This window comes from Manihot esculenta, chromosome 1, assembly GCF_001659605.2.
Source record: "Manihot esculenta cultivar AM560-2 chromosome 1, M.esculenta_v8, whole genome shotgun sequence".
Classification (NCBI taxonomy): domain Eukaryota; kingdom Viridiplantae; phylum Streptophyta; class Magnoliopsida; order Malpighiales; family Euphorbiaceae; genus Manihot; species Manihot esculenta.
In genome coordinates this window covers 14,626,290-14,650,889 of record NC_035161.2, presented here as the reverse complement: position 1 = coordinate 14,650,889, position 24,600 = coordinate 14,626,290, and the positions used below count along the sequence as shown (strand labels likewise).

At 32.0% G+C, this 24,600-nt stretch overlaps 1 protein-coding gene across 1 annotated transcript; it reads right to left on the bottom strand.

Annotated features, from left to right (window-relative positions):
• Window positions 1–9,297: 9,297 nt before the first annotated feature.
• On the bottom strand, window positions 9,298–13,503 carry LOC122723380 (uncharacterized mitochondrial protein AtMg00810-like). Its single transcript, XM_043955520.1, has 2 exons — window positions 12,709–13,503; window positions 9,298–9,505 (listed from the first exon to the last, which is right to left on the bottom strand). The coding sequence occupies exons 1-2, from the start codon at window positions 13,501–13,503 to the stop codon at window positions 9,461–9,463; spliced, it is 840 nt and encodes a 279-aa protein (XP_043811455.1). The 3' UTR covers window positions 9,298–9,460.
• Window positions 13,504–24,600: the final 11,097 nt, after the last annotated feature.

Below are 24,600 nucleotides of genomic sequence, written 5' to 3'. Positions count from 1 at the left end.
TATCTTCTGTCCACTATATTTTATATAATTAACTCATATTCCTATTTCAAAAAAAAAAAAATCTCATATTCACTAGATAAATAATGTCTAATAGATAAGAGAGAATTTTAAATTGTACATTGACTTGAAAAACTATGCATAAAAGTATAAATTTAACTTGTGAAATTACATATATATCTCTATTAATTCATATCATGGATCCATTTGATTCTCAAGTTTTTTCTAAAAAGAAACTGTGACTTTAATTTATTGATTAAGAGGGAATTAAAAAATAAAGTTGCCAGCTCTTAAATTTCTACTTAAAAATTTAGTCTTCTATAGTAATCTCCTCTATACACCATTGAAAATTTAGTCTTGTATAGTGATATTTTCTATACACCATTGAAAATTTTATGAAAAGTCATTTAATTTCCAATCAAATAAAATAATTCATCTGACCTTTTAAGCTAATATATAATAGCTATTTAAATTCATAAATTTTTAAAAATAGCTATTTAATCCAAAAACAGTAATACTGTTAACTTTCTGTTTATGAATTAAAAATTAAACATTTAAACCCCTAATCGAATACTTTTTTTTAAATGAAATATTATTAAATAAATATTTCCATAGGTTCAATTGTATTACTAAGACTAATAAAATAATTTAACAAATTAAAATATAATATTTAAAATAATAATTTATAAGACTGTATTATCAAGGAAAGTATATATATATATATATATATATTTCATGGTTACAATATAGCTTATTTTAATAATAAATATTTTAATTTTAAATTTAGTGTTTCAAAATTTTTAATTTAGGTCTCAATTTTAAATTATGATATCAAATTTAAATTTTATATTCTAATTCAAAATTAAAAGATTAATTTTGATTTTAAATTGAAATTACAGATAGTTAAATTTTTTCTAATCAACAAAATAATTAGTTAAATTATTTATTAATTTTTTATTTTTTCAATTGATTCAGTTTTAATACTTTAAATTTCAGAATATTCAATTAATTTAATTGAATTAGGTGTAAATTCGAATTTATTTAAGTATTCGACCAACAAAATTAAAAAGTAAGAAATATAGTTTATTAAATGGATTATAATAAGAGAACAGTTTAAAAAAATAAAGATATTTGCACTAATATAATCACCCTAATATTTATAATACAAATCATAATTAAAATATATAAACATTGAGTTATAAAATTAATGTTTAAATTCCATTAAATATATAAAATCAATGGCAAAAAATATATATATAATGTCCTTAACCAACGTTTAATAAATAAAAGTTGAAAGTAATTTACTTATAACTATTTCTTTGATAAAAATATAAAAGTCTTAATTTATTGATTTTCTCTTCTTGATTCGTTTTATCATTATATAGAAAATAAAATGTTATTAGAAATAGATGACATAACCTTTAAGAAAATATTAAAAATATGGGTTTCAATATTAAATTAATTTATAAAAAAATTGTTAATAAAATTTAAGGTGAAAAATCAATGAAGAAAATAAAACTCTTAAATAAAATATATATCACTTACTTTCCATTGAAATAAAACTATTTTTTCAACCCAATTATTAGCATTTTAATTCGTCACATTGGTATTTTATTTTGATAAGATTTTGTTAAATATCGATTATCAGATACTTATTGACATATTTGTTATTTTGTTGGAATTGACCATTTTAATATTTGGATTCAATTTTTTCAACATATATAAAAAAATTCTAATTCTCAATCTTTATTTGATTTTAACATAAAATTTATTTTAAAATTTGACATACAGTCATATTAAAATCATTCTCTTTTATATGCGTGAATCTCGTATTAAATACAAAAAATAATCAAATAATTCAATATTTACCATATTAATATTTTTAATAAATAATAATTAACTAAATAAATATTTATCATATTAATATTCTCTAATAAATAATTATTTAGTACTCAATTATAAATTAATTACTTATCGAATACTTTTTATTAAATAAAATATTTTTAAATAAATATTTTCCTAGGTTGAATTGTATTACTAAGACTACTAAAATAATTTTAAAAATTAAAAAATAATATTTAAAATAATAATTTACAAGACTGCATTATCAAAAATATATATATATATATTTCATGGTTACAATATAACTTATTTTAATAATAAATATTTTAATTTTAGATTTATTGTTTCAAAATTTTTAACTCAATTTTAAATTATGATATCAAATTTAAATTTTATATTCCCAATTCAAAATTAAAAAATTAATTTTGATTTTAAATTGAAATTACGAATAGTGATGTTTTTTTTTTAAATTAGCAAAATAATTAGTTAAATTATTTATTAATTTTTTATTTTTTTAAGTGGTTCAGTTTTAAATTTTTAAATTTCAGAATATTTAATTAATTTAATTAAATTAGGTGAAATTTGAATTTATTTACGTATCCTACCAACAAATTAAAAAGTAGCAAAGATAGTGTATTGAATGGGTTATAACAAGAGAACACTTCAAAAGATAAAGCAATTTCCACTAATATAATCACTCTAATATTTATAATATAAATCATATTTAAAATTAGTGTTTAAATTCCTTTAAATACATAAAGTCAATGACAAAAAAATATATATAATGCGCTTAACCAACGTTTAAAACATAAAAATTAAAAGTAATCTATTAAAACTAATCTACTTATAACTATTTCATTGATAAAAATATAAAAGTCTTAATTTATTGATTTTCTCTTCTTAATTCGTTTTATCATTATATAAAATATAAAATGTTATTAAAAATATATCACATAACCATTAAACAAATATTAAAAATATTGGTTTGAATATTAAATTAATTTTGATTATCCGATGCGTATTGACATATTTTTTATTTTGCTCGAATTAACCATTTCAATATTTAGATAAAATTTTTTTAACATTTATAAAAAAATTTTAATTCTCGATTTTTATTTGATTTTAATCTAAAATTTATTTTAAAATTTGACATCCAGTCGTATTAAGACCATCATCCTCTTTTATATGTGTGTAAATCCTCTATTAAATACAAAAAATAATCAAATAATTCAATTTTTTTTTATAATTTAGTACTGATTATAAATTAATTACTTATCAAATACTTTTTATTAAATAAATATTTCCATAGGTTCAATTGTATTACTAAGACTAATAAAATAATTTAAAAAATTAAAAAATAATATTTAAAACAATAATTTATAAGACTGCATTATCAAGTAAATTATATATATATTTCATGGTTATAATATAGATTATTTTAATAATAAATATTTTAATTTTAGATTTAGTTTTCAAAATTTTTAATTTAAATATAATGATGGTTTTAATTTTAAATTATGATATCAAATTTAAATTTTATATTCGAATTCAAAATTAAAAGATTAATTTTAATTTTAAATTAAAATTACGGATAGTTAATTTTTTTCTAATCAACAAAATAATTAGTTAAATTATTTATTATTTTTTATTTTTTTAATTGGTTCAGTTTTAATATTTTACATTTCACAATATTCAATTAATTTAATTGAATTATGTGGAAATTCAAATTTATTTAAGTACCGACCAATAAATTAAAAAATAAAAAAAAATAGTCTATTAAATAGATTATAACAAGAGAACACTTTAAAAAATAAAGATATTTGCACTAATATAATCACCCTAATATTTATAATACAAATCATATTTAAAATATATATACAATGGGTTATAAAATTAATGTTTAAATTCCATTAAATATATAAAATCAATGACAAAAAAAAAATATAATGCCCATAACCAACGTTTAAGACATAAAAATTAAAAGTAATCCACTTATAACTATTTTATTAATAAAAGTATAAAAGTCTTAATTTATTGATTTTCTCTTCTTGATTCATTTTATTATTATATAGAAAATAAAATGTTATTAGAAATAGATGACATAACCATTAAGAAAATGATAAAAATACTGGTTTCAATATTAAATTAATTTATAAAAAAACTATTAATAAAATTTAAGGCAAAAAATGAGTGAAGAAAATAAAAATCTTAACTAAAATATATATCACGTACTTTTAATAGAAATAAAACTATTTTTTTGGTCTAACATTTTAATTCATAACATTAGCATTTTATTTTAATGAGATTTTGTTAAATGTTGATTATCACATGCTTGTTGACATATTTTTAATTTTACTCCAATTAACCATTTCAATATTTGGATTCAATTTTTTCAATATGTATAAAAACATTTTAATTCTCGATTTTTATTTGATTTTAACCTAAAATTTATTTTAAAATTTAACGTCCAGTCATATTAAGATCATCCTCTTTTATACGTGTGAATCTCCTATTAAATAAAAAAAATCAAATAATTCAATATTTATCATATTAATATATTTTAATAAATAATAATTAAATAATTCAATATTTATCGTATTAATATTTTTTAATAAATAATAATTTAGTACTCGATTATAAATTAATTACTTATCGAATACTTTTTATTAAGTAAAATATTATTAAATAAATATTTCCATTGGTTCAATTGTATTAATAAGACTAATAAAATAATTTTAAAAAATTAAAAAATAATATTTAAAACAATAATTTATAAGACTGCATTATCAAGTATATATATATATATTTCATGGTTACAATATAGATTATTTTAATAATAAATATTTTAATTTTAGATTTATAGTATTTCAAAATTTTTAACTTAAATATGATGATGGTCTCAATTTTAAATTATGCAATCAAATTTAAATTTTATATCCTCAATTCAAAATTAATAGATTAATTTTGATTTTAAATTGAAATTACGAATAGTTAATTTTTTATAATCAACAAAATAATTAATTAAATTATTTATTAATTTTTTTCAATTGGTTTAGTTTTAATATTTTAAATTTTAAAATATTTAATTAATTTAATTAAATTAGATGTAAATTCAAATTTATTTACGTATCCGACCAACAAATTAAAAAGTAGAAAAAATAGTGCATTAAATGGGTTATAACAAGAGAACACTTCAAAAAATAAAGCAATTTGCACTAATATAATCACTCTAAAAATTAAAAATATAAAGTCAATGGCAAATAAAAATTAAAAATAATGCTATCAATATTAAATTAATTTATAACTATTTCATTGATAAAAGTATAAAAGTCTTAATTTATTGATTTTCTCTTAATAAAATACTGCTATCAATATTAAATTAATTTATAGAAAAACTCTTTAATAAAATTTAAGGTGAAAAATCAATGAAAAAATAAAACTCTTAACTAAAATATATATCACGTACTTTCCATAGAAATAAATCTATTTTTCTGGTCAATTTATTAGCATGTTAATTCATAACATTGGCATTTTATTTAATGAGATTGTTTTAAATGTTGATTATCACATGCTTATTGACATATTTTTTATTTTGCTCGAATTGACCATCTCAATATTTAGATTCAATTTTTTCAACATGTATAAAAAAAATTTATTTCTCGATTTTTATTTGATTTTAACCTAAAATTTATTTTAAAATTTGACATAATTCAATACTTATCATATTAATATTTTTTAATAAATAATAATTAAATAATTCCATATTTATCATATTAATATTTTTCTAACAAATAATAATTTAGTACTCAATTATAAATTACTTACTTATCAAATCCTTTTTATTAAATAAAATATTATTAAATAAATATTTCCATAGGTTTAATTGTATTACTAAGACTAATAAAATAATTTAACAAATTAAAATATAATATTTAAAACAATAAAAGAAAGTATATATATATATTTCATGTTACAATATAGCTTATTTTACTAATAAATATTTTAATTTTAGATTTAGTTTTTCAAAATTTTTAACTTAAATATAATAATGGTTTCAATTTTAAATTATGTTATCAAATTTAAATTTTATATTCCCAATTCAAAATTAAAAGATTAATTTTGATTTTAAATTAAAATTGCGATAGTTAATTTTTTTTCTAATCAATAAAATAATTAGTTAAATTATTTATTAATTTTTTATTTTTTCAAGTGGTTTAGATTTAATACTTTAAGTTTCAGAATATTCAATTAATTTAGTTGAATTAGGTATAAATTCGAATTTATTTAAGTATCCGACCAACAAATTAAAATATATGAAAGATAGTGTATTAAATGAATTATAACAAGAGAACACTTGAAAAAAATAAAGATATTTGAACTATAATCACCCTAATATTTATAATACAAATCATATTTAAAATATATATACAATGGGTTATAAAATTAATGTTTAAATTCCATTAAATATATAAAATCAATGGCAAAAAATATATATATAATGCCCTTAACCAACGTTTAAGACATAAAAATTAAAAGTAATCCACTTATAACTATTTCATTGATAAAAATATAAAAGTCTTAATTTATTGATTTTTTCTACTTGATTCGTTTTATCATTATATATAAAATAAAATGTTATTAGAAATAGATGACATATGTTATTAGAAATAGATGACATAAACATTGAGAAAATATTAAAAATACGGGTTTCAATATTAAATTAATTTATAAAAAACTGTTAATAAATCAATAAAGAAAATAAAAATCTTAAGTAAAATATATATCAGACACTTTTCATAGAAATAAAACTATTTTTTCAGTCCAATTATTAGCATTTTAATTCATAACATTGACATTTTATTTTGATGCGATTTTAATAAATGTTGATTATCATAATCTTCTTTGACATATTTTTTATTTTGCTCGAATTGATCATTTAATATTTGTATTCCATTTTTTCAACATAAATAAAAAAATTTTAATTCTCGATTTTTTTTATTTTAATCTAAAATTTATTTTAAAATTTGGCGTCCAGTCATATTAAGACCATCATCCTCTTTATGTGTTTAAATCCCCTATTAAATATAAAAAATAATTAAATAATTCCATATTTATCATATTAATATTTTCTAATAAATAATAATTTAGTACTCAATTATAAATTAATTATTTATCGAATACTTTTTATAAAATAAAATATTATTAAATAAATATTTCCATATGTTTATTTGTATTACTAAGACTAATAAAATAATTTAACAAATTAAAATATACTATTTAAAGGAAAGTGTATATATATATCTCATGGTTATAATATAGCTTATTTTAATAATAGATATTTTAATTTTAAATTTAGTGTTTCAAAATTTTTAACTTAAATCTAATGGTGGTCTCAATTTTAAAATATGATTTCAATTTTAAATTTTATATTCCCAATTCAAAATTAAAAAATTAATTTTGATTTTGAATTAAAATTACGGATAGTTAATTTTTTTTAATAAAAAATAATTAGTTAAATTATTTATTAATTTTTTATTTTTTCAATTTGTTCAATTATCAATACTTTAAATTTCAGAATATTCAATTAATTTAATTGAATTAGGTATAAATTAGAATTTATTTATGTGCCTGACCAACAAATTATAAAACAAGAAAAATAGTGTATTAAATGGATTATAACAAAATAACACTTTAAAAAATAAAAATATTTTCACTAATATAATCGCCCTAATATTTATAATACAAATCAAATTTAAAATATATATATACAATGTGTTATAAAATTAATGTTTAAATTCCATTTAATATATAAAATCAATGGCAAAAAATATAGATATATAATGCCCTTAACCAACGTTTAAGACATAAAAATTAAAAGTAATACACTTATAACTATTTCATTGATAAAAATATTAACATTAGGAATAGATGACATAACCATTAAGAAAATATTAGAAATGGTTTCAATATTAAGTTAATTTATAAAAAGACTGTTAATAAAATTTAAGGTGAAATATCAATAAAAAAAAATAAAAATCTTAACTAAAATATATATCATGCACTTTCCATAGAAATAAAACTATTTTTTTAGTCCAATTATTAGCATTTCAATTCATAACATTGGCATTTTATTTTTATGAGATTTTATTAAATGTTGATTATCAGATACTTATTAACATATTTTTTATTTTGCTCGAATTGACCATTTCAATATTTGGATTTAATTTTTTCAACATAAATAAAAAAATTTTAATTCTTAATTTTTATTTAATTTTAATCTAAAATTTATTTTAAAATTTAACGTCCAGTCATATTAACACCAATATCCTCTTTTATATGTGTGTAAATCCCCTATTAAATATAAAAAATAATTAAATAATTCCATATTTATCATATTAATATTTTTTAATAAATAATAATTTAGTACTCAATTATAAATTAATTACTAATCGAATACTTTTTATTAAATAAAATATTATTAAATAAATATTTCCATATGTTTAATTGTATTACTAAGACTAATAAAATAATTTAACAAATTAAAATATAATATTTAAAGGAAAGTATATATATATTTCACAGTTACAATATAACTTATTTTAATAATAAATATTTTAATTTTAGATTTAGCATTTCAAAATTTTTAACTTAAATCTAATGATGGTCTCAATTTTAAATTATGATGTCAAATTTAAATTTTATATTTCCAATTCAAAATTAAAAGATTAATTTTGATTTTGAATTAAAATTACGGATAGTTAATTTTTTTTCTAATCAATAAAATAATTAGTAAAATTATTTATTAATTTTTTATTTTTTTAATTTGTTCAGTTTTAATACTTTAAATTTTAGAATAATTAATTTAATTGAATTAGGTATAAATTCAAATTTATTTTAAGTATCCGACCAACAAATTATATAACAAGAAAGATAGTGTATCAAATGGATAACAAGTATCCGACCAACAAATAAAAAATTTTAATTCTCAATTTTTATTTGATTTTAACCTAAAATTTATTTTAACCTAAAATTTATTTTAAAATTTAACATAATTCAATATTTATCATATTAATATTTTTTAATAAATAATAATTAAATAATTCCATATTTATCATATTAATATTTTCTAACGAATAATAATTTAGTACTCAATTATAAATTACTTACTTATCAAATACTTTTTATTAAATAAAATATTATTAAATAAATATTTTCATAGGTTTAATTGTATTACTAAGACTAATAAAATAATTTAACAAATTAGAATATAATATTTAAAACAATAAAAGAAAGTATATATATATATTTCATGGTTACAATATAGCTTATTTTACTAATAGATATTTTAATTTTAGATTTAGTTTTTCAAAATTTTTAACTTAAATTTTTAACTTAAAAATTTTTAACTTAAATTTTTAACTCAATTATAAATGAATCATTTATTCCTCAATAATAAACAGAGGCATAGTACTCTGTTTAAATAGATTACAAAAATAACTAAATAGCTAGAAGTACGGCACAATATATTGTTAGACTACCATATGTAACAGAACGTATAACTCGTAGAACTCTAAATTACTGAAAATCAGCAGAATCAATTACCAACCTTATCTCTCCAGGCTCAAGTCCTGTAGTCAGCCTTATTACTCCAAGGGGTGAACACATCCTTATCATGTAACAGTCCGGTCCTTTCACCGGCACTGTTACTGTTCACGGCCCAGGGCTATCCCTCGCTTGGCCTCGTGCCACCTCGGGCTTTCCACTGGTGTCGTGAACAGCTTTTTAACATCCATTCACCCTCATGGGTTCCTGGCAGGATTTGTCCCTTTGGGTTCTTGCATCGCATCCTTCCCCAAGTGGATTTGGCCCAAATTTCCCTTTGAAAATTAGGTCACCTCCCCCACTACTCGAACCCTTGACCTCCCACTTTAAGGGAATAGTCTGGTGAGAGTGAGTACCAATTGTTCCTCAAGTCCGTGCGGCACTTGACTTGAACACCTTCAAGCCAAGTCAGCCTTCAGAATCAGCCAATCATCCTGTGAATATGAATACCTTGATTAGTCAAGCTTATCTAAGCGAACTACGAAGCCAATAGGCATCATACAATCAGAAGCCTCACAGTAGGCACAAGATATGAGAACTGAACATGAGAATTCATGAACAGGCTACTTATTTTATTCCAAGGGCAAAATAGTAATTACACATTATCATCAATACCATCGTTACAATAATTCTCACCTCCCTTGTAGACAGGGGGGGACGGTCTACAAGGTGTGAAGGCACAACTCAGGATCTCCGTAGGCCTACGGTAGCCAACTGGGCCCAGCCCCAGCTGGTGGCCAACTAGTCACTCCCCCCTAAAGAGCCTTAAGAACAACTTGGCTTGTGGTAGGAGGAGACATCAATATGTCTCAGATGACACACGCCCCTAAATAAATAATCTAATGAGAATTTCAGATATCTGACACGGCTCTTTGCTTACTAATATTTTATACTAATTTATCCCAATATTATTTTCCCAAATCTCTACTGTTGGAAAATTACAGTTTTGGTCCCTGAGATTCTAAGACCCTAACACTCTCCCCCACTTAAACGGTCGACGTCCTCGTTGACTGAGCTTGACGAAGGTCTTCAATCTTCTGCTTGGACACTTGATTTTTTTATAACACATGGAGTTGCTGTCATAGGTTCTCTTGTATGTTGCTTGCACCAACAATTTATATTTGATCGAACACTTGGTCTTGGATGATCTGTCCTTTGGTGTCACATCTTCCGCAAATATGTTTGGAGGTTGGTACTTCAATCCTTGTGTGAAATTATGCAATGAACTCTGTTGACTGTTAGTGTTTGAGTGACGACTATGTGTGTGAAATCTCCATTTCATGATGTTCTCCTCTCATCCACCCGCACGGCGCCATGACCGATCTGTCCCGCTGGATTTGATGTTGATTTACCCTGTTTCCTCTTTCACACGTCCCACTGTGCGTATTCTTTAAGTGTTGATAGTCTTTCTTCTTTATATCTGTAATAGTCTCATGAGTAATATCATTAATCTCCTTAGTAATGTCAGTCTTCCTTCTTTATATATGTAATAGTCTCATAAGAAATATCATTAGTCTCCTAAGACAATAATTACTCAAGCACGTTATCCAAAAACAAATAGCAACACTATTTTAACTCAACAGTAATGAATTGATAAGAGAGACTCCCTTTGTTCTGCCAATGGCAACACCATAGCCATTGTCTCGAGTTACACGTATGTTATTTAGTCCTCTTTGACGTTCTTCTCTGTTGGCGCCTTTCTTTTCGTCTTCGTTGGTCTCATGGGTTCTATGCCTTATTCAACACCTAACCGAAACCCAACTGAATTCTAACAAATCCATGTTATACGCCATTTCCTTGCTTATAAATAGCTACATAGTGAATATGGTCAATATCGGTTAGTTCAAATTTTCTCGAGTCCCTCACACGGGGAACTTGACTAAAAGCTATCAAATATCCAAGAATGATTTATGTAATGAAACGTGTCAAGAAATTTAGGAAACATTGTACAAGATTAGAGGTTGAGGGGTCCTTCACATTACCATTTGATAACTCCGAGTTACCTTTAGGACTCCACCTAAGATTATCACTTAGGACACCGCACTCCTGTTGTTTGGCTCCGAGGTCATATCTTGTGTTTTCCTCTAATTACCTTCCATTTGTACTTTATTATTCATCGTGTGATTTCTTAGCTTCATCACAACTGCGGTTTTCCATTGACACTTGATGCATTTGTAGCTCCTTTGACAATTTCCATAGGTACCGCCCTGAGGAGAAATCAAACTTTAATTGGCAAGATGATACTCCTATCTTCTGCCTCCCCCAATTGTTGCTTTTAACTCTTTGAAGAGTAGACACATTTTTTCCCCATCATGATTGCTTTGTCATTGGCATCCACCATTCCATACTCTTTTATTCTTAATCGCCTCTCACCCCTTCGCAGAACTTTTCTACGCTGGCATTCTTGAATTCTTCTTGTGCTTGATTTACCCATGAATAATGGGAGCGTTCTCTTCTCTATTTATCTAAGGGGCACAAACTCGATTTGAAACCGTCAGAAAACATGTTATGTTATTACCTTCAAGTACTATAATTTTATCAAGTAGGTCACAAAAACCTTGATTTCTCACCACACAAAGACATGCAAAACCATTGGTCTTATATATATATTACAAGAAGTTTAAGAGGTACTTATACCGATCCCACTCCAGGATTCCGCACTTGTTCTGCTTCTCGATTCGCTTTGTTTTAGACAGAAAACCCTGCCTCTGATTGCCATTATATAACACCATTCTTCCTTCTGTAATGTCAGTAACCCAAGCTCTCTCTTGGTATAGGAATTTCACTTTAGCACCAATACCACTTTATTGCCAAATATGCCAACCACAAGGAAACGACTTTGTGCACCATTTAAGTATCAAACTTATGTTGGTTTACAAAAGGAAATTATAATGGGAAAATAATAAATTTACTCAAAAACTAGCAATACCAAAGTTCAGTCGTCCACATTGATAATCAATGTTAAACTTACTTTTGATCCACTTAACAAGAGAATAGGAAAAAAAGGCGAAAGAGATTTTATAAAAATGAATTAATTCATGTATTTCTCAATAATAAACAGAGGCATAGTACTCTGTTTAAATAGATTACAAAAATAACTAAATAGCTAGAAGTACGACACAATATATTGTTAGACTACCATATGTAACAGAACGTATAACTCGTAGAACTCTAAATTACTGAAAATCAGCAGAATCAATTACCAACCTTATCTCTCTAGGCTCAAGTCCTGTAGTCAGCCTTATTACTCCAAGGGGTGAACACATCCTTATCACTCCCTTGGTCAATATCCCCCCTCAAACTATGCCGAGGTTGGAGACATAGTTTGTGTCGAAAGAACGCAAGACGAGCCTTAGGAACTGATTTAGTGAATACATCAGCTAGCTGACAAGTGGAAGGAATATGTTGAGTAATAAGAGCCCCTTGAGCTACCCGCTCTCTTACATAGTGGTAATCCAACGCAATATGTTTACTTCGAGCGTGAAATACTGGATTGACTGTGAGGAATAGAGCACTGACATTGTCTGCAAAAAGTTTCGGTGGGTGTGGAGGAAAAATCCGAAGATCAGATAGAATATATCCAAGCCATGTAAGCTCAGCTGCTGTATGAGCCATGGCACGGTACTCAGCCTCTGTACTGAACCAAGCAACTGTGGACTGCTTCTTCGCACACCAGGAAATGATATTCGAGCCTAGGAACGTGCAATAGCCTGTAGTTGATCGTCGCGTCGTCGGACAGCCTGCCCAATCTGCATCAGAAAAGGCAGAAAGAGCAAGTGTAGTATCGGAACGAAGATTGAGACCATAATGTATCGTGCCCTTTAAATAACGCAAGATGCGACGAACATATTTCAGATGAGCATGAGTAGGTGAATGCATGAATTGGGACACAAAATTTACACTAAAAGACAAGTCAGGTCTGGTTAAAGTGAGGTATTGCAAGGACCCGACAATGCCCCGAAAAGATGTTGGATCGGAAAGTGGTTCAGAATCAATTACCAACCTTATCTCTCCAGGCTCAAGTCCTATAGTCAGCCTTATTACTCCAAGGGGTGAACACATCCTTATCACTCCCTTGGTCAATACAATTGTATTACTAAGACTAATAAAATAATTTAAAAAATTAAAATATAATATTTAAAACAATAATTTATAAAACTACATTATCAAGTAAAGTATATATATATATATTTCATGGTTATAATATAGCTTATTTTAATAATAAATATTTTAATTTCAGATTTAGTGTTTCAAAATTTTTAACTTAAATATAATGATGGTCTCAATTTTAAATTATGATGTCAAATTTAAATTTTGTATTCCCAATTTAAAATTAAAAGATTAATTTTGATTTTCAATTGAAATTACGAATAGTTATTTTTTTTCTAATCAGCAAAATAATTAGTTCAATTATTTATTAATTTTTTATTTTTTCAATTGGTTCAGTTTTAATTTTTTAAATTTCAGAATATTTAATTAATTTAATTAAATTAGGTATAAATTCGAATTTATTTACATATCCGACCAACAAATTAGAAAGTAGGAAAGATAGTATATTAAATGGGTTATAATAAGAGAACACTTCAAAAAATAAAACAATTTGCACTAATATAATCACTCTATGTCTGTTTTCTCATTTGAGCTTTCTATGATTCAGTCATTACAGCTTAAAGATATTAACATACTATTACTGGTCGTTCTTATTTTAACTCTGTCTTTAGATGTATAACTCTATATGAAATGCAAGTTGGACCTTTAAACACAACTTTTAGTGCTCTACCTATAAGCAAATTGTGTGTTAAACGGCTATGGATAAGCTAGCACCTCCCCTGAAGCTAATTACTCTAACTTAAGAATGGTACAATTTAAATCTAATAATTAGTCTATTTCTATCTATAGGTTTTGGAATGTGACAACTCTCCCCTCCTTTTAGAAAAAAAAAAATTCGTCCTCGAAATTTACCTATCATAAATAACTGGGGGTGTTGCTGTCTCATTAATTCCTCACTTTCCCATGTAACTTCCTCTGTTTTGTAGTTTCTCCAAAGAATCTTCGCTAGTGGAATCTTCTTATTCCTCAACTCCTTTATTTCTCGTGCTAAAATCTTCACTAGTTCCTCCTCATAAGTTAAATCAGGTTGAATATCAATTGTCTCAGAAGAAATGACATGAGAAGTATCAGATCTGTATCTTCTCAGTATGGATACATGGAAGACATTATGTATCTTATATAATTCTGGAGATAATGCTAATCTGTAGGCTACTGGACCTACATGTTCAGTTATCTCATATAGACCGATAAACCTAGGACTTAACTTTCCCTTTTTGCCAAATCTAAGCACCATTTTCCATGGAGAGACTTTAAGAAACACTTTATCTCCAACTTCATATACTATATCTTTTCTCTTCAAATCCGCATAGGGCTTCTGTCTATCTGAAGCTGCTTTCAATCTTTTCTTGATAGTTCTAACTTTCTCTTCTGTTTCCCTCACTAAATCTGGACCTATCAATTTAGCCTCACTGAGTTCTGTTCAGCACAATGGAGTTCTACATTTCCTTCCATACAATGCTTCATAAGGTGCCATTTTGATACTTGCTTAATAATTGTTGTTGTATGCAAATTCAATCAATGGAAGGTACCTCTCCCAGCTCCTTTTGAATTTAATAACACAACTTCTAAGCATATCTTCCAGTGTTTGAATTACCCTTTCAGATTGCCCATCTGTTTGAGGATGAAAAGATGTACTAAAGTTCAACTTAGTACCCAGTGCTTCATGCAATTTCTCCCAAAATCTAGCTGTGAACCTCGGGTCCCTATCTGAAATAATGGAAGAGGTACTCCATGTAACCGAACTATTTCATTGATGTATAGTTCTGCATATTTCTCTAATGAGTAATCAGTTCTCACTAGTATGAAATGAGCTGACTTAGTCAATCTATCTACAATCACCCATATGACATCTTTTTTCCTTAGTGTCAGTGGCAATCCCACAACAAAATCCATAGTGATCTTATCCCACTTTCATTCTGGTATGGAAATAGGGTGTAAAAGACCAGATGGAACTTGATGCTCAGCCTTCACCTACTGACAAGTCAGACATTTAGCCACAAATTCAACTATATCTTTCTTCATACCTGGCCACCAATAATGCAGTTTCAAATCTTGATACATTTTAGTGCTACCAGGATGCATAGCATATGAACTACTGTGTGCTTCCTCTAGAATGTTCTTCCTCAGGTCATCAACATTTTGTACACATATTCTACCTTCATAATACAAATAGCCATCATCTCGATTCACATGTTTCTGCTTTTTCCCCTCTTGGACTTGCCTTATCCACAAAGCTGTTTCGATATCCCCTTTCTGTGCTTCCTGGACTTGTTGAAGTAAATTGGGTTTAAGCTTTAGTTTTGCTATGATAGCCCCATCATTAGCTAAAGATAGACGAGCATTCAAAGCTCTCAGAGCAGTTAAGGATTTCCTGCTAAGTGCATCTGCTACCAGATTAGCCTTACCTGGATGATAGTCAATAATGCAATCATAATCCTTAAGCAACTCTAACCATCTTCTCTGTCTCAAATTAAGCTCCTTTTGTGTGGGTAAATATTTTAAACTTTTATGATCTGTATAGATATAACATTTTTCTCCATACAAGTAATGCCTCCATATCTTTAATGCAAAGACTATGGCTGCTAACTCTAAATTATGGATAGGGTAGTTCTTCTCGTGCGGCTTTAATTGTTTTGAAGCATAAGCAACTACCTTCCCCTCCTACATGAGTACACAACCCAATCTATTATGTGAGGCATCACTGTAGATCACAAAATCTTTACCCGATTCTGGCTGTGTAAGGATAGGTGCCTCTGCAAGCATCTTTTTAAGCTTTTCAAAACTCTTGTGACATTTGTCATCCTAGTCATATTTAACATTCTTACGCAACAATTTAGTTAATGGGGCCGCAATGATTGAAAATCCCTTTACAAACCGCCTATAGTATCCAACCAAACCCAGAAAACTCCTAATTTCTGCTACGTTCTTAGGTGGTTTCCATTCAAGGATAGCTTCTATCTTTTTAGGGTCTACTCTGATTCCTTCAGCTGACACAACATGTCCAAGAAAGAATATATCATTTAGCCAAAACTCACATTTACTAAGCTTGGCATAAAGTTATTTATCTCTCATAGTTTGTAATACTATCCTCAAATGTTGATCATGTTCTTCCTTAGTCTTTGAGTATATTAGGATATCATCTATGAAAACTACTACAAACTGATCTAGGTAGGGATGGAAGATGCGGTTCATCAGATCCATGAAAGCTGCAGGAGCATTAGTTAACCCAAAAGGCATAACAAGAAATTCATAGTGTCCATATCGGGTTCTAAAAGCAGTTTTAGAGACATCGTTTCTTTTATCTTCAACTGATGATAACCCGATCTCAAATCAATTTTAGAAAAGACACTTGCTCCTTTTAGTTGATCAAACAAGTCATCTATTCGGGGCAAAGGGTATTTATTTTTAATTGTCACCTTATTTAGTTGCCTGTAATCTATACACAACCTTAGTGTCCCATTCTTCTTTTTTACAAACAACACAGGTGTGCCCCAAGGTGAAATACTAGGTCGTATAAAACCCTTGTCAAGCAATTCTTGCAGTTGTATTTTTAACTCTTTTAATTTAGTAGGTGTCATCCTATAAGGAGCAATAGAGATAGGTGCGGTGCCTGGTTTAACATCTATGGCAAATTCCACCTCTCTCTCTGGTGGTAACCCATAAAGATCATCAGGAAAAACATTAGAGAAATCACACACTGTGGATATGTCATGCACACTTGGATTCTCCTTTTTGGTTTCAAGTGCCCATACTAGGTAGGCTTCACAACCCTTGCTAATTAATCTCCTAGCTGTAGCGGTTGATATAATATTAGACAAGTAATCTGACCTCTCCCCTACAACTACCACATCGTGATTCTGTAAGTGTTTTCAACGTAATTCTTTTTTATCTGCAATCCACTATTACCCGATGCTTAGATAACCAGTCCATGCCAAGGATTACATCAAATTCGCTAAAGGGTAATTCTATTAAATCACCATGGAAAGTCTAACTGTGGATGGATATAGGACAATCCCTATATACTTTACTCACTATCACACTATGATTAAGGGGGTTGGTTACTATTATATTTTGGTTTAGAGAATCTGCCTATAATTTCCCCTCATTTGTAATGGGTAAACATATGTATGAATGTGTAGATCCTGGGTCTATTAATGCATGCACAGGTTTATCAAAGATTGAGAATGTATCAACAATCACATCTGGGGTGTCCCTGTCCTCCTTAGCCCTGATAGCATAGGCTCTAGCAGGTGTTTTGAAGTTTGGTCTATCTACTATTTCAGACACCCTCTGACTGGCTGAAGCTGCCCCTGTTTGATTACTTCTACCCCTTCCTCTTCCTCTAGATCCAGCAGGAATAGGCCTCTCTACAGGTGGTGCTGATGATACCTGTCCCCTAGGACAATCTCTCATAAGATGCTCAGTAGATGTGGTCTGAAGCAAGCCCCTGTCAGTTTTCTACAGAGTCTCAAATGCCTTCTACCACAGTGCTCATGTAACGACCCGAAAATCGGACCGTTACCGGCGCTAGGATCCGGGTCGACTTAAGGCCGCCGGGACCCGTAGCAAGCCAAACATACATCCTGAAAACCTGTATAATCCCATACATGATCAACAACATACATAAAAATTTAAAACTTTCTTTTCCATCATCCAACTCAACCTGAACATACATGTACATAGTCATGATCATAAACATGATCCCTCTGTGGGATCTCATCAATGCCCCAACGGGCGATAAAACATGAGATGAGTTGGCTTTCATGAACATTATAAAACATTTCTATAGATCATGTATCAAAAGGGATAACAATACTCATAGGGTCAAGCACATCTATATCCTCAATATATCTCATTACATACATACTGTAATCTTTTACATTACATCATAGTACAATTGTCATGTCCACAATCTAACTATTACATAAGCATACTTCAAAAACTCTGGCTAATCTTCTGGTCTACCCTGTACCTGCACACCTGGGGTTAGGGGAGAGGGGTGAGCTACAAAGCCCAGTGAGCAGAATAGTGGAAAACAATATATTAAAATTTCATGCTTTCATGGAATGCAACACATCACAACAAATCACATCTCGGATGGTATTGTCACCAATAGTCCTCTACATAGTCCAACTGTGCCGGGACGTAGAATGGGTACAACCGGTCTTTCTCTTAACATAACATAACATATCATACAGTCCAACTGTGCCAGGGACGTAGAATGGGTACAACCTGGACTTCCTCTTACATCGTGCCAGGGACGTAGAATGGGTACAACCTGGACTTCCATACCATATCATGCCATAACATCAATCATATCATATGAGGACTAAAGGATCATCCAATAACCAATCCACATCAACATCAACATCATAAATGCAATGCAACATATTCGTGAGTACTAATGCAACAACCTACTATATCTCATGGCATTCATGATGCATGGATCATGCTTAAAATTCATATTCATTTATTTTAAAACTTAAAGTTTATTCCACTCACCTCTGGCTAGCTCTGACAGACTCTGTAGCAGCTGGCTCACTGCTGGGGTCCTCGGTTCCTCGGGTCCGAACCTACACAGGTGGACTCCAATGAGGGACCAAACATACATAAACATAACTCTAATATACTCCCCAAAAACCCCCTAAAACATCGGGAAAACATCACATAAAAACATGCAAGAAATGGCTGAACAGGGCACTTTCGGCGGCAGGTTCGGCGACCGAAAGTCCCTCCAGAGCCAAAAGTCAGGCAGGTTCGGCGGCACCTTCGGCGGCCGAAACTCCCAGACAGAGGTGAAACTCATGCATGTTCGGCGGCACCTTCGGCGGCCGAAAGTCCCAGACAGAGACGAAAGTCTCTTTTCGGGGGCAACTTCGGCAGCTGAAAGGCTTGCCTCCCCAGCCATGTTCGGCGGCCGAAAGTGCCTTCGGCTGCCGAACCTGGTTTCTGCCAAAGGGCAGAAACTTGGCTCCTTTGTGCATTTTCGCCTCCCAACTCTCAAATCATGCATAACCTCAACCAAAACATGTATACAAGCTCCTAGGGGCCTCAAACAAACAAATACCCCAACTACAACACTTCAAGCATACTCAAACATGCCACATTGCTCAAAAATCACATAAAACCTAACATTTGCTTAAAAACTCATACAACCCTATACATGGCATTCTACCCCATAAAATCACTTAAAACTTACTTAAAACATGCATTGAGCTTAAGATCGGCTCTTACCTCTTGAAGATCGAGAGAGAGACGACCTAAACTTGGAGATCCAAGAAAGTGAGCTCCTGAGTTCCCAAAGCTCCAAAACTTGTTTCAAAAGTTCAAAACCTTCAATGCAAGCTTAAAACTCAAGAAAAATGGTGGGGATTTGGTGGAAAAACACAAGAGTTGCAAAGGGAAGGTCAGAAGTTTGCTGTGGCCGAAAATGGGAGAAAGCTCGCCCATTTCGGCTAAGTGCCCCTTTTATAGGTGGCTGGCCAGGCCACGTTCGGGGGCCGAACGTGCCTTCGCATCCATGCAATGTTCGGCGGCCGAACTTGACTTTCGGCGGCCGAACCTGGACTGCCCTCACTCATGCTTTCGGGGGCCTGACGTGCCTCCAAAACGTATGTACGTTCGGCGGCCGAACCTGGGTTTTCCTCCAAAGACTTTTCATGTAAAACTCATTAAATTTTCATATTTAAAACCATGAAATACTTTAAAACATTTTATGAAAACATGTTTCTACCCTACTAGAGGCCTCCGACATCCGAGTTTCCACCGGACTGTAGGAATTCCGATACCGGAGTCTAGCCGGGTATTACATTCTCCCCCCCTTAAGAACATTCGTCCCCGAATGTTCCTCAACTAGTACACATAGCATGGCATAAAACATAACATACATACAAGGCACATAAACACATAGGGATCTAACCTTAAAAGAGATGAGGGTACTGCTGGAGCATAGACTCCCGTGTCTCCCAAGTGCATTCCTCTAAATTGTGGTGGTTCCACAGGACTTTCACCATCGAGATTTCCTTGTTCCTTAATCTTCTGATCTGGGTGTCTATGATCCGTACTGGCTGTTCAACATAGGTGAGATCCTCTTGGACCTCCACATCAGGCTCACTAAGAACCTTGCTCGGATCGGACACAAACTTCCTTAACATTGAAACATGGAAAACCGGATGGATTCTTTCCATTGAAGCAGGTAAATCCAGCTTGTACGACACATTCCCAATCTTTTGCAAGATTTCAAAGGGTCCGATGTATCGTGGGGCTAGTTTACCCTTCTTCCCAAAGCGAACCACTCCTTTCATTGGAGACACCTTGAGCAATACCAGATCCCCCTCCTGAAACTCTAACTGTCTTCTGCGGACGTCTGCATAGCTCTTCTGTCTGCTGGCAGCAGTCTTGATTCTCTCTCTGATTATAGTTACCACCCTGCTGGTGATCTCTACTAGTTCAGGCCCTGCCAAGGCCTTTTCTCCAACTTCTTCCCAGCAAACAGGTGACCTGCACTTCCTTCCGTACAAAGCTTCATATGGAGCCATCTCGATGCTAGCATGATGGCTGTTGTTGTAGGCAAACTCCACCAAAGGTAGATGCTGCCTCCAAGAACCGCCAAAGTCCAGCACACACATTCTAAGCATATACTCGATAGTCTGGATGGTTCTTTCTGACTGTCCATCAGTCTGGGGGTGGAAGGCAGTACTGAAATCCAACCTAGTACCCATGGCATTCTGCAGACTCCGCCAAAACCTGGAGGTGAACTGGGGCCCTCTATCTGACACTATCGAAACAGGAACCCCATGCAGCCTGACAATCTCATCCACATACACCTGCGCCAACTTGTCCACAGAGTAGCCACTCCTGGCAGGAATGAAGTGAGCAGATTTGGTGAGTCTGTCCACAATCACCCATATGGAGTCCACTCTATTGGACGCCGCCGGTAACCCCACTACGAAGTCCATAGCTATATTTTCCCATTTCCATTCTGGAATAGGTAGCGGGTTAAGCATTCCAGCCGGCTTCTGATGTTCCAGCTTCACCCTCTGACACACTTCGCAGGCTGACACAAACTGCGCCACTTCTTTCTTCATAGCTGGCCACCAATAAACCTTCTTTAGATCTTGATACATCTTGGTGGCTCCGAGGTGAATGCTGTATCTTGCATTATGAGCTTCTCTCATAATGTCTCCTTTTAGCCCAATGTCATCTGGTACACATAGTCTGCTCCCATAGCGGAGGATCCCCTTACTGTCGAATCTGAACTCACTATCATTGTCTGACTGAACAGTCCTGGCAATCTTCACTAACTCCGGGTCCTCATGCTGTTTCTGAGCCACCTGCTCCAGAAACACGGGTGCCACTCTCATCTGGGCCACCAAGGCACCTGTACCAGACAACTCCATCTGTAGACCTTCCTCAATAAGCTTATAGAATTCCTTCACCACTGGCCTCCTCTCTGCCGATATGTGGGATAAACTGCCTAGTGACTTCCGGCTTAGGGCGTCTGCCACGACATTCGCCTTACCCGGATGGTACTGAATCTTGCAATCATAGTCACTCAGCAGCTCCACCCACCTCCTCTGCCTCAGATTCAGATCCCTCTGACTCAAGATGTACTGCAGGCTTTTATGATCTGTGAAGATCTCACATTTTACCCCATAGAGGTAGTGCCTCCACATCTTGAGTGCAAAGATTACTGCTGCCATCTCCAGGTCATGTGTGGGGTAATTCAACTCATGCTTCTTCAACTGTCTAGAAACATAAGCGATCACCCTCTCATTCTGCATCAGTACACAACCCAGTCCCACACGGGAAGCATCACAAAAGACTGTAAAGTCCTCCTCACTAGATGGCAGAGCTAAAACTGGTGCTGAAGTCAACCTCTTCTTAAGCTCTTCAAAACTCTCCTCGCACTGGTCGGTCCACATAAACTTCTGATTCTTCCTGGTTAGTCTGGTCAGAGGAGCTGCTATCTTTGAGAAGTCCTGAACGAATCTCCTGTAGTAACCTGCCAAACCCAAGAAACTCCTGATCTCCGTCACTGAAGTGGGTTTAGGCCAGTTAGCCACAGTTTCTGTCTTCTTGGGGTCTACCTCTATCCCATTCTCTGACACTACATGCCCCAAGAACGAAATGCTCCTCAGCCAGAACTCACATTTAGAGAACTTGGCATACAAGCCATGTTCCCTCAAAGTCTGCAAGACCAACCGCAGATGATGGGCATGCTCCTCTGCATTCCTGGAATACACCAAGATATCATCTATGAAGACAATAACGAAGTGATCCAGGTACTGGCTAAACACTCTGTTCATGAGATCCATGAATGCTGCAGGGGCGTTTGTTAACCCGAATGGCATTACAAGGAATTCAAAATGCCCATATCTGGTCCTGAAGGCTGTCTTCGGCACATCTTCATCCCTTATCCTTAGCTGATGGTACCCCGATCTCAGATCTATTTTGGAAAAACAACCTGCTCCTGCTAGCTGGTCGAATAGATCATCGATCCTTGGCAATGGGTACCTATTCTTGGTAGTGACTTTGTTCAACTGCCTGTAGTCGATACAAAGTCTAAGGGATCCATCCTTCTTCCTCACAAACAAGACCGGAGCACCCCAAGGTGAGGTACTCTGTCGGATGAAACCCTTTTCTACCAGCTCTTGCAACTGTTCTTTCAACTCCTTTAACTCGGCTGGGGCCATCCTGTAGGGAGGGATAGAGATTGGTCTAGCTCCAGGCACCAACTCTATCTCGAACTCTATCTCCCTAGCAGGTGGTAAACCTGGAAGCTCATCAGGAAAGACATCCTGAAACTCTCTGACAACTGGCACTGAGGCCGGCTCCCTGACCTGACTGTCTAGCTCTCTCACATGAGCTAAGTACCCCTGACATCCCTTCCTAAGCAACCTACGAGCCTGAAGAGCTGATATCAGACCTCTAGGTGTGCCCCTCTTGTCTCCTCTGAAGACAACCTCTGACCCGTTCTGATCTCTGAACCTGACTACCTTGTCCCTGCAGTCCAAGGTAGCACCATGGGTAGATAGCCAATCCATCCCTAGAATGACGTCAAAGTCTGTCAAATCTAGAACCACAAGGTCGGCGGAGAGGCATCTTCCCTCAACAAAAACTGGACTGTACTGGCAGACTGACACTGCCACTGACGGGTCACACTTGGGTCCACTGACCCATAGGGGACACTCTAACCCAGAGACTATCAGACCCAACCTCTCAACGGCTCTCAGAGCAATAAATGAATGAGATGCACCCGGGTCCATTAATGCATACACATCAGAACACCCAATGACGAGATTACCTGACACCACGGTGTTGGATGTGTTAGCCTCCTGCTGTGTCATGGTGAAGATCCTGGCTGGAGCTGATGGACCTTCACCTCGGGAACCAGAAGAAGAGGCTGCCCCTCTCCCTCTACCTCTGCCACTGCCCTGAGTTGTGGCTGGAACTGCTGGCTGTGCCACACTACCAGAAGCTGTCTGCTGGGGCTGGCCCATAAAAGGCGCTCTGGGACAATCCCGAGCTATGTGTCCCTCCTGTCCACATCTGAAACATGTATTAGTCCCAGCTCGACACACTCCCCTGTGCGGTCTTCCACATCTCTGGCATTCTGTACCATCTGAGCCTGAGCTCGAGCCACCGCCAAATCCCAGACCGGATTTCAACTTGTTCCAAAACTTATTCTTCTTCGGCTTCCTGGTGGTGTTATCCCACCTCTTTTTACCTGAGCTCTGAGAAGAGAAACCTGGTCCTCCTCTGCTTGGGGTCTTAACCCCTGAAGACTGGGTCACTGACTGCTTCACTGACCCTCAACTATAGCACTTGCCTCCATTCTTCGAGCCATATCCACCACAGTGTGGAAACTTTCTCTCTCAGCTGACTGAACCAACGAGGAGTACCTGGAATGCAGCTTCATAACATATTTCTTGGCTTTCTTCGTATCTGAATCTAGAGCTTGCCCTGAAAAAGGCAATAGCTCCAAGAATTTATCCGTGAACTCCTCTACACCCATGTGCTCTGACTGCCTCAGTTGCTCAAACTCAA

Coding starts and splice junctions, on each gene's coding strand:
- LOC122723380 (XM_043955520.1), bottom strand. CDS start 13,503: ATGTGTTCACCCCTTGGAGTAATAAGGCTGACTATAGGACTTGAGCCT. Junction 9,506..12,708: donor TTGACCAAGGGAGTGATAAG/GATGTGTTCACC, acceptor TTACATGATAAG/GATGTGTTCACCCCTTGGAG.